This window comes from Heptranchias perlo, chromosome 11 (assembly GCF_035084215.1).
Source record: "Heptranchias perlo isolate sHepPer1 chromosome 11, sHepPer1.hap1, whole genome shotgun sequence".
Lineage (NCBI taxonomy): Eukaryota > Metazoa > Chordata > Chondrichthyes > Hexanchiformes > Hexanchidae > Heptranchias > Heptranchias perlo.
In genome coordinates, this window is record NC_090335.1 from 58,637,678 (window position 1) to 58,649,698 (window position 12,021).

Genomic DNA, 12,021 nt, shown 5'->3' on the forward strand with positions numbered 1-12,021 from the left:
ACGCACTTCCCTGTCTTTAGAGCAATCAGTCATCACGTCAGTTAGTCATAACCAGTAACCATGATGCCGTAAGATCTTATAATTGCACTCTTCCTTCTGCTAGCTCCCACAGCTATCTGCCCTTTATGACTTTTTTATTTAGATCTTTTACAGAACTTCACTTCAGCTTTGGTTTTCTATGTGATCTTTTGACAGCTAGGATACATTCCATCACTCTCAAAACTTGACACACATGTCTTGCCCATCATAACGATTTGACTGTAATACACTAAGGTACTGCATTCAGCCCGCTCCTTATTACTTTACTGTTGGTGGCATTTCCCCAGGTATTACCCAACTTCCTCCTTGCACACTAGGGGTGATTTTAACCTTGCCCGACGAAAACCGGGCAGGTGGGCAATTAAAATCACCCAGGCTACTTACACATGCTGGGAGTTGATGGTTCCCGATTTTAACCTGCAAAATTGAGCAGGGAGCAAGGATATCCACCCAAAACTGATGGGATCCTTTTTCACAAATGCATGTCAGGTCCCGAAGATGTAATCAGAACTCATCTGCAATTTTAACTCAGTGGCCTAAGTAGGAAGCTGCAGTGAGTTTCCTGCCAGATGAAGACAGCCGGGAAGAGGATTGGGGCCAGAACAGGCTCAAAAAGGATTTTTTTTTTTTACTTTCCTTGGGTCTCGAGGACCAGGAGTGCTCCTCCATGTCCCACAAGGAAAGCTTTAGGCCTCTTCTGTCGCTTCCTGCCGACTCCTGGCCAGAACAGCTGAGAAGTTGACTGGCGGGATTTAAATGAGGCCTGCGATTTATTGTGCCCCGGGTCCATTTCTGGAGCAGCGATGAGTTTCTAACTCACACTGCTACTCACCTGCCAAAATCGGGCCTTGTGTTTCAATAGCACAAAGGCATTGTTGCAATATTAAGTCTACATGCAGACTTAGTTCCTGGAATAGCCGGGGGGAAGTGTCATACAATCAAGTTGGTCATCAGGACCATTCAGACATCAAGAGACATAATGGCCCAGAATTTGCTGGAGTGGGGCAACTCGTGGCGTGTGCCATGAGTTGGATTTTTTCCTCACCTTTCAGCTCCAATTATTTTTGGGCCGCAAATTGCTGGAAGTGCAAATTGACGATGGCACGGCGAGGTTAACAGGGCATCTGTGACCTTGGTGAATGATGGAACTAATAGTCTATTTATATGGAGCTATTTTCAAATGTATAATTTTGTACCTCAACTTGAACATTAGACTATCTCTAATCCTGCCCATCACAAATTTAAATCATTGTGGATGGAATTCGTGATAACTTCTGCCTTGTTTCCAGCAATTTTTTTTGTATATGGAGATCTCTTCCCCCCCGACCCATGTCAACTCATTGTTTCACGTCACATACTAACTGGCAGCATTAGTGAAAACTCTCCCTCCAGTTTTCCCTTGTTTCTGTGAAGAGGTCGTGGTGTTTGCTTGGTGCCTCCTCACAAGTGTGGCTGAGATCAAGAACTCAGCAGGCTGGAGAATCTTAGCACTTTCTGACACAGTGAATTGGTGCTTCTGTACACTACTGCTAGCCACTGGTTGTTTTAAGACAAATATTGTCACAACATTCACCTTACTGGAAAGTGTTCATAGCAATTTACTTTTCCTTGTGGATCAAATAGCAACCTTCTGGCTGCCAAATTTATAGAATTGGGGTAGGAGAAGCAGTGGGGAATGTCAATGTCTTCATATCAGTGAAAATGACAGCTGTTAGATCCAAAATTGTGATTGGGTAAAAGTCTGCACAGTATCTCAAATTATAATATTGACTCCATAAGTCCCTACAATTTTGGATCTAATTATGCATTGACAGTGTAATCCAGCTACTAGGGCTGATTTAAATTGCTGAAACAGCAATGTGGTTATTTAAAGCAGATGGCTCATTAACAAAAATAAATTTTCTGGTGGAGGCAAAGGTATCACTTATACTGTATTGAAATAGTAATACTGTGCTGATTTTAAATATTTGCTTTAGCTTAAGCCATTTCTCAAAGTGGTTAAAAATGGAAAATCTGTATTGATTGGTCTTCATTATATTTAGTATTTGTGTTTCAAGTCATTTCGGGGCACTGTTGTGGAACTATAACCAACTGGTCACCAAGTCCTAGAGGGAGCTTGCCCTCTGATACCTACAGTCAATCTTTGTTTGGGTTCTGTGTTAGTGATTTATATTAACCATTTGTGTAAAATCAAATTGTACAGCAGAGAATGTCAATCATTCTCATCTCATCTCAGTCTTTCTCAATACAGACATTGATATACAGAAAACAAAATATTGCTTCCATGTATTAGTTAGGATATTTAATGGTATGATAGCACATCTTGCATAAGTTTTTTTTGGAAAATGCTATGGCTGTGCAAATAATACTTCAGTTGTGGTCCTCGACCTTACCCCTCATAGTATTGTAATTATCTTAGTGTTAAAAATTATGACCATTATGGAATTTACATGGTATCAGTTTTTTTATAATAATGTTGAATTCCCTAATTTCTGTTACGTATTTCTTGGAGATTATATAATTCTTGATTGCTGAGTGGCTTCTAAATCTCAAAAGAATTTAATTTGCATTGATTAAGTTTAAGTTTCTCTCCACATGTTAAAATGAAATTCTTTGGCTAAAACTTGAGTGTGGCAGTCATTGGAATGTGACTAATGCAGAGCATTTACAAATGTATGCAGTGCTGCTAAATGAAATAAACAAAGGTCTATTTTATAACTGTCAAAGAACCTTTTGTGATTATCAGAAAAAACAGTGAAAAGCTGTCAATTCTATTATAAAGTTTGACATTCCACACATGGTCTTTTGAGTAATGAAGTTAGCTTTCTCCTGTCCATGGTGATCATCTTTCCTTGTCCCTAAAACAGCCACCAGCTGATGCTCAAGTGCTGGACACGTGAACCCCACAAGAGGCCATCATTCCAATACATTGAAAGCTGCCTGGAACACCTGAAAAGCAGCCCCCAAGGCGGTCAGAATGCTCTTGTTTACTACAATGATGGCTACAGGAACAGTGACATCTCCCAGGGTATTGTCAATCAAGCATTTGAAGGTAAATGTGCCATGCTCTGGTTGAACAACTGACAGTATTGTAATCCCTAAAGAGGAAAAAGAGGGATAACATGGCTTTGTCCCTCTTAAGGGTTAGAAAAACAGCTTTGTGTTTCTTAGCAGTATAGATGGGAGATAACATGACTGTTCTTGGCCTAATGGGAATTGATACAAATTGGATGTTAATTCTATTGTTGGTTCTATTGTTCTACCATCCAATTGAGTTGTGAGTCCAGAGTGCATCTTTTAAGGAAACATTCACCAGTTGTTTGTTTAAGTTGAGGCCTATAGTCAAGTCTGTCCTAGCACTTGCATTCCCAGGTAGCCTGTCCACCATACTTCCTGCAGTGAGGGTTTTATGAGAAGATCAGCAGCCAGCAGAGTACTTGCCTTTTTACAGCAGGGTGTCGTGGTTACTGTGTTCCAGTGATTGACAGGTGTTAAGGAGGATGACAGGGTGACTTTTACATCTGTGTAGTGGCTACTGTCAAGAATTTTATTCCCACACTACCCTTTGTCATTCTTGGTACATTGGGTATCCCACTGTTGCTATTGCAGATGCCAGACCACTGTGGAGCTATAGTATAGATACATTTTATTAGAAATAATAGTGGTCTTGGGTCATTGCATCATGGAATGTAAATCTAAGGTTCCAAAACAGCTGTCCTCTTATCAGTTATTTCTTTATGGTAAAAGTAATGATGCTGATCACAGATGGACTTAAACATGGGTTGTTTCGTGTATGTGTATCTTTTTAAGTTGACCATTTGTCTTCTACTGAAATGTGTTGAACAACCTCCCCAAATTTATTTGCTTTAACTGTTCCCTCATTAAAGTTGAATACCTGGCTTCTGGTCTTGGGTATTTCTGACTTCACTTTTGTGAAGCGAGGGCATGCAATTATTCAGCTAAAATTATTAACTTGATATCTAGGGGAATTCTAGAACTGTACATTTTAAATTTGATTAGCTTTCCTTTCTAAAGGTAGATGAATGCAAGAATCCGTTTATTACAATTTTATTTAACACATTCTGTCTTTCACATAAACTTAATCTTGTTAATCTATAGATTAATCTTGTGGAAGCAAAACATTCCTCACTGCAAATGCCAAAATTTGGAGCAAATTGTTTCCTACACAACAATTATCTAAAGTTTTGACAGTTGTACAGTGAATCTTTCGCTGAAGCAGTCGGTCCTAATATATCATTTGGCATTAACCTACTCTTGCACGCAATCCCTTTTATTAAATCAAGAAATTAATTCTGGAATGCTAATGTTTAGATTTGTGCTGTGATAAATTATTGTTAAGGATTTGACAGTACTTACTGCTGTTAAACAGGGCATTTTGAATTCCAGCATGAAACCGTGCTTTCTAACAGAATAGTTTTATCCCAAATTTAAATCTCAGGTCTGTTTGGCATAGTCAGGAACAATGGAAAACAAAAACAATATTGCAGTTTAATTTCTTTCACATGCCTGGAGAAAGAGATGTCAGCATATTTGAAATATAATCTGCTTTGAATCTTTGAAGATTTCAAATTTCCATTTATTTGAATTTGTGGTTTTGAGCTGATGCATATTTAAGATCACAAAGATAAACTTGCACAATCAGCTTACAAAAGATCCTGTATATTCAATTATTTTCATTTTGCTGAATTGGTATGTATAAAGTAAAAGTCACTAAAATTCCACACAAGTAAACTGGTTTTGCATAATGTGAACTGCCTCACAGATTTCACTGAATATGGTTGAATTACTATGAATCCAATACAAGGCTCAAAAAGCTGCACGTTAGCCTTTTTTTTCCCCTAAGTGCTAAATTGGGCTTCTAACTTTTACTGTTCCACTTTGTCTGAATAACTTCTTGAGGTCATTTTTCACTATTTTAATGAATTATTGTAAAAACTTTGTTTTTATTTCTGTCAGTTTTAAAAGTGATAATTGGATAAATGGAGTGCTTGATAGAAGCGCAGTGTTCCATCTTTTGGAGGGGTGCGGGGGAAGGATGGAGTAGGAAACACCGGCATCCTCTTTATCATATTTGAATCTCATCTATTGCTGGCAGACTGTATAGGAGAATTGATTGAACTTATGGGGATGTTAACAGCCAAGACCAACCTATTGTCCCAGATGGAGGATGATATTTGACACATGTGGTCTTAAAAGTGAGAAAAGTTAGAAGAATCAAGTAATAATCCCATATTGTGACTCATGGGGCCCGATATTACCATGGCGGCGGGTTCGTGGCGGGTGGTTGATTGGACGCGTGGGTAACGCGCACGGTGAAATCAGTCTGCTTCGCGCGCAATCGCAGGCTGATTGGATCCACTTACCTGGTCTTCCGGGTTCCCCGCTGCTAAGCTGCGCGGCGGGCGGACTGCGCATGCGCAGTAAGGTCTGTCAGCTGGAGGAGCTCTATTTCAAGGGGCAGTCCTCCACTGACATGCTGCAAGAAATAGGAAAAATTACAGCATGGAGCAGCCCAGGGGGAAGGCTGCTCCCAGGTTAATGATGCCTCACTCCAGCTCTTATTGGATGGGGTGAGGAGGAGGGGGAGGACAGAGATCTTGCCCCCGGCGGGTAGGAGGAAGTGGCTTGCCTCTGGCTCGAGGTGGCAGAGGAGGTCACCTGCACCACCAACATATCGCGCACCTGCATACAGTGCAGGAGGTACTGCAATGACCTAAGTAGGTCAGCCAAAGTGAGTACACTTACTCATTCCCCTACACTCCGTCTGCCACATCACCGCCCCCACCCCACATCTCCTTCTGCACAGCCAACACTACTCTGTCACATCACTCCTCACACCCACTCAAAGCTCATCCTCATCTTACCTGCACTTACTCATCCCGCCACTACCACTCAACCCAATCTTCATACAATCTCATGGCTCTATCTCATACTCACCCTCTGATGCATCTCTTTCACGGTCAGCCTCACTCAACCTGCCACTATCTGTGCTGCAGCCACAGGGCATGCATCACATATGTTCAGTAGGAAGCATAAGGCAAATGTGTCGTGAGCATGAAGGGGATGCACAAGGGTGTTTGAGGGTTTGTCATGGTTTTTACTTATATTTAATTTCTGATCAACTCACATTACATATTATATTGACACCACTACTGCCACGTCTTTGCGAATCTCGTCTGGTTTGTGCAATAATGCCCTTTCCTGAGGATCACAATGAAGACCCACAACTGATGCCACGCATTGTGTCACTGCAGAGTGGGTGTAGGTGTATTTGCAGGGCTCTTTTGTGCAGACGACTGAGAGACGTCGGCGATGTCCCCGGTGGCACCCTGGAAGGATGCGGAGGAGAATTTGTTGAGGGCAGTGGTGACTTTGAGAGCGACAGGTAAGAAGATGGTGCTCGGGCCAGCCGGGAGCAGCTCGGCATGAAGAAGGCTGCAGATATCCATGACTACATGTCAAGTGACTCTCAGCCTCCGTGTGCACTGCTGCTCGGAGAGGTCCAGGAAGCTGAGCCTAGGTCTGTGGACCCTGTGGCAAGGGTAGTGCCCTCTGTGATGCATCTCTCTCTGCGGTTGCCCTCCCTCCTGCTGTGCAGGTGGATGTGTCTCAGCACTGTTGTGGAGCTCCACGTGTCAGAGGTGGCTGGCGAGGCTGGTGATGGTGTTCGCCCTCCGAGGAGGTCTTGACTGCAGCTACGGCGGCCCCCATCGGAAGATACACGTCTGAGGGGGTCCGCAAGGTAGGTACATGTGCCTGGACACCGGGGTAAGTGTGCAAGTTGGTGAATTTTATTGTTAGGAGGAGGGTGGTGGAGGCCAAACTTTGTCCAAGGTGACAGAGTGGCCTCCTGCAATGAATGAGGGTTTTCCACCGCAACCTGTCAAATGGACTTTTGCAGCTGCCACACGTCCATTTGAACTGGGTGTGTTTCCCCCAGTACGGGAAACAGTCCCAGTTGTTTGCAAAATCCCAACCCTCCTAAAATATCATGTTAATCAGGTCTCTAAACGACCTGAAGTACCTAAATAAATACCTTAAGTGGCACCCCGCCGGCTTTAATTGCTGGCGGGAGTCCCACATGCGGGGGCTGCGCGCGCATGTCAGCGCGTCAGTGGGGAACCAGGAAATGGGGCGGATTGGAGCCGGGCTCCCGACCTGCCCCGGGAATCCCCGATTTTCGTAGCCCCCCCGCCAGGAACGCACCCGATCACAGGTGCTAAAATCGAGCCCATGGTCTGTGTTGGTAGTTTTTTCTAAATGCAAACAGTGACTGCCCAATGGTGCCAGCAGCCAAAACATTCAGAAGCCTTCAGTCCATATTGAAAACTTGACTATTATTCAAAGATTAGTCTCTTCAGTTGGGTAAATTATGCAAACTCTCAGACAAGCTATTGGATGAAACATTTCATGCCAGCAAGGCAAGCTGCCCTCTTTTAAATTTAGCACCAATTACTTGTCAATTCATTTTTTTTTTAGAATACATCTAAAACTTAGAATTCTGGCAAAGTTCACTTTGGATGTTTGGACTGCAACATAAAGAGATGGGCCCATATTTTGCGAAAATGGCATCTTGCTTTCTGCCTCAACATTGAAATGCATTGAATGGCGTGAAGTTGCTGTTTCTGCATGGTAGATACGAACTAAACTCACCGCAGAAAGTTAAGTCTTATCCATTCCAATCCAAGTACCCTTTTAACGATGTGATAATAGCTAATTACTGCTAATCAACCTCTGACATTGACAATTAACTATTACAAGTGTGGAATCTCACTCCTTCAGGTTATAATTATCAGAGATTTTAAAAATGTAACTTTTAAGTTTAATTTTTTTATTTTTCCTTTCTGTCTCTTTTTCTTTCTCTCTTAATCTAATTTTTTTCCCTGTCTTTATTTCTCTTTCTGTCCCTGATTTGATATTGGGCCATTATTTGCTGTGCTACAGGGCAACTAGTGCCATCTGCCGTTAATTAGACTTGCCCTTGAACGTTTAGGTTTTTACATTTTTTGAGTCGCAAGTTGCTGAAAGTGCGAGCTGGTAACGTTGCAGCGAGGGAAACCGGGCATCTGGGACCTGAGTGAACAGGGCAAGCAACTGTGTATCTCCTTAACCAATCAGCTTAAAAGATTGTGAAATTAACAGTGCAAGGACTGAGAAGGAAGTGTAAATTAGAGTGGGTGAATTCAATGTCAAATCAAGTACAGAAAGAGAAATAAAGAGAGGGAAAGAAAGATTGGATTAAGAGAAAGGAGAAGTAAAAATGTTAAATTTTACTTTTTTAAAATCTCCCAACAACAATTAAAACCTGAAGGAATGAGACTCCACACTTGTAATAGTTAACTTTCAGTGCCATGGAGGTGGATTGGCAGTAATTAATACTTAGCACATCATTAAATCTCTGGCAGCTAAAAAGCTCCCTTTCTCTGAATCCAGGCTAAATTAAATATGCGCGGACCTTAAATGGCTCCAAGAAAGGCTCCTTGTGCCACTTCAGACCAGCCCTAACTTTCTGTGGTGAGTTTAGTTTGTATTTACCGAGCAAATACAGCAACTTCTCGCCATTCAATGCATTTCAATGTTGAGGCAGACAGCGAGATGTCGTTTTCCGAAGCTAACGGCAAGTCGGCGCAACTCGGACAGGAACTTTTGAATTTCCGCGATTAACTGCGCATCTGCTCCTCACCTGAAGTTGCAATACCATTTATGCTTAAATAACAGCGACGCCATTAGCCTCACCATTACTTTGATAGCAAAATCTGGGCCATAAACTTTTCCCTAGTGTGCAGTCTCCAAACTATTGTGGTAAAAGTGTAATTGTTGCTCAAGTGGAACTCTGCACCCATTCACATCATGCGCAAAAGTGTAAGTTTGAAAATGTTCTGCTATTAACCAGTATTGCCACTAGATTTCCCCATGGTCTTTAATAATGCTTTCCTCGTTTCTTTAACTGGATCTCACGTTAGGAATCTCTCTAAACATCAATGCGACGTTTGATATGAATGTAGCTTACAAAAACTACTACTTTAGACAGACCTAGGAATATTTCTCAAATTAAAACTAAAATCAGGTACTCCCCAACAGTTCAGGGAGTAGCTGCACCATTCAGAAAAAGGTAAATCACATGTTCAATCCCGCAGTCTGTGCTGCGATAGCTGACCTCAATCAGATGGTGAAAGAAATTTTATAATTGGCCTCCTGATTGTTATTCAGTGACAACTGCCGGAAGTGAGTTTGTGTGGACACTGGATAAATACAGGATTGGTCGCAGTTGTGATGCTCTCCTGGCATTTAGTGTCGAGGCTCACTGAAGGATAAATTGGCCAGTTGGGTGAGGTACCAGAAGCCAACATATGCCCATGGAACAATACCCTAGCAACAAGTCAATGCCTTTGGGAGGGAAGGGAGAGAGATTTGTGGAGAAAACTGGCAAGGAAGAAAGATAAAGAAATAAATCTTACAACAAATTGCTTCAGTTGCTCTAAGTAACTAAAAATATGTTGCAGCCTGCTGTGTTCATAAGTACTACAATACTGAAAGGAAGCCTTTTCTTAAATTATAATTTTACTAATGCAGCTGCTGACCAAAGGTACTTCAGACACTGTTTAGATACTACAGGATTTGTGATTCTGCTCCTTATGGATTATGTTTTCAATGTGGTGTGGGGGGGACTCAAGGAGGTACATTTTCCTGGCCCAGCGCTGGAGTGATATTTGTGGATGAAGTGTGTGGTTAAATTGGGGAGTAGCTGGCACTAAGAAACGTAATTTGGCAGAGCATTGGATTAGAACACTGGCCTTCTCCTTTGATGAACAGCATTCATTAAAGCTACAGGCTTCACTAATCAAAAACACAGCAGTGTAATATTGCGCACAGTGGAATTATCTAAAAGGGAAAAGCGACAAATTGCCCAAAAGGTTGAAAGATACAGTATATTTTTAATAAAGTCTGAAAAACTTACTGCTACAATGCCTTTGCTCATTATATTTATAATTGAGACTTGTAACAGCCATAGTATCTCATTCTAATGGATGAACTTTGGTGACTTTTTGCATGGCTGCCCAAATTTGTTTTGGGGCCTGTTTTTAAAAAGAACCCCATTGACTTTCAGCAAAAGTGACACTTTTGAAACTTCAACATGTAAAGTAAAAGAAAGTAATTCAAGAGCTGTTGGAGAACACCCTCGGCATCAATCTCCGTTGCTACCAAAGGCATTTAATAAGCCTAGCAGATTGAGAAAAGCCATGTTTTGGTAATAATTCTTACAAGACATAAATGATCTTGCGAGTTTTACAAACTGTGCCCTTGATTCCAAATTATAGAGCGCTCTGACTTTGAAAGCAGTCAAAATTAAACTTAAATTATTTTTGGCACCCCAGTTTTTTCTTTTTACCCAAGCTCCTGAAGGCATTGACATTTACTGGTGCAGTTCCTTGTGCAAACAGCTTCCCTTTAATACCTTCCCCAAACAGCCATTCTTCTTGTGAGCCTAGATGATGAGTGTTGGCAGGCTTAGGCTATTTGAAAATGGGGAGAGGGGGGTGTGGGCATTACACCTTGCTTTCACCAAGTGTCCACTTTGTAGTGAGATCAATGGATAGTGACCAGAGATCCTGTTCCCTGCTTTGTTCTAGCTAGTGACTATTACCTTTGGTGCGAAACCCACCAGAGAACAGTGAAATTTGACTTAGCAACAATTAAACTCCGCATGGTTGTTGGAATTATCTATTGTCTCCAGATTGGAGCAGAGATAAGGATTTTTTTGCTACAGCAGACACATTAGGACCAATTTTAAGTGCTATTTGTTACAGAATTGCTTCCACCAGTACTATCTTACATTTATGTGTACTAACATACTCCAGTTGTTTCCTGTCCTCTGTCTCAACTGGAGTTTAAATAATGGTAGTGCAGCAAATGCTATATAATATGCAGGATAAGCAACATAGCAAACGGTTGTTTGATTTCTTGCAGAAGACAGATGGCCAAAATGGAGTGCAGATTATCTCAAGTAAGCAAGGAGGCAGCAGAAATACTGTTGTGATTATTGCGCCCAGCCGAGTTGCACGTGGCCGACTCCGATCAATCCTTGGGATCAGGCCTTGTTAGGCATTCACAGTGAGATCCTGGTGTGTAATCCATCAGTGTTTTGGAGCTTGCTGTTCCAGAGATGGGGTATCCAACGCTGACGCAGGCTTTTAAAGGTCTACTGCAGGCTTTTAAAGGTTTCCATTGTTGATGTTCTGCACACTTGGAAAAATGGCAGTTTGAAAGAGTCCTTGCTGTCTGGATGTCTGCTGTGAAGATTGGTGCCAAAGTGCACTTACTGAGTGCATGCCTTAGCAGAGCCTTGATGACATTTTGGATTCAGTACTGCATCAAGCAATGGTGCACTCCTGCCAGGTCCCTCATGGATGGCTGAAAACATCCTGAGGAATAAAAATTCAGAGCTGTGATCATTCACACTATACTGCCCTCCTGCTTGGGTCACACTTAGTAGTCGCAGGCATTGCATGTAGTGCTCTGCAGTTCTGTGGGGGTGATTGGTTCTGAAGTGGTAGACAGATTCCTGTAGATTTCAAAGTTCTCTAGATTCAGGAACTGTCCCTCTAGATTGGAAAATTGCACACGTCACTCCGCTTTTTAAGAAAGGAGAGAGAGGGAAATCGGGGAATTATAGACCAGTTAGCCTAACATCTGTTGTGGGGAAATTGCTGGAGTCTATAATTAAGGATAGGGTGACTGAATACCTCAAGAATTTTCAATTAATCAGAAAGAGCCAGCATGGATTTGTGAAAGGTAGGTCGTGCCTGACAAACCTGATTGAATTTTTTGAAGAGGTGACTAAAGTAGTGGACAGGGGAATGTCAATAGATGTTTATATTGACTTCCAGAAGGCATTTGATAAGGTCCCACATAAGAGACTGTTAGCTAAGATAGAAGCCCATGGAATCGAGGGAAAAGTAC

The 12,021-nt window shown here is 41.9% G+C and overlaps 1 protein-coding gene across 1 annotated transcript in view; it reads left to right on the forward strand.

Annotated features, from left to right (window-relative positions):
• The window catches only part of LOC137326845 (proto-oncogene tyrosine-protein kinase ROS-like), a 170,356-nt gene that overhangs the window by 144,583 nt on the left and 13,752 nt on the right, over positions 1–12,021 (forward strand). The window contains exon 44 of the mRNA XM_067992225.1: positions 2,907–3,091. Coding sequence (XP_067848326.1) covers positions 2,907–3,091 — 185 coding nt within the window. The remainder of the gene's footprint in view (positions 1–2,906; positions 3,092–12,021) is intronic.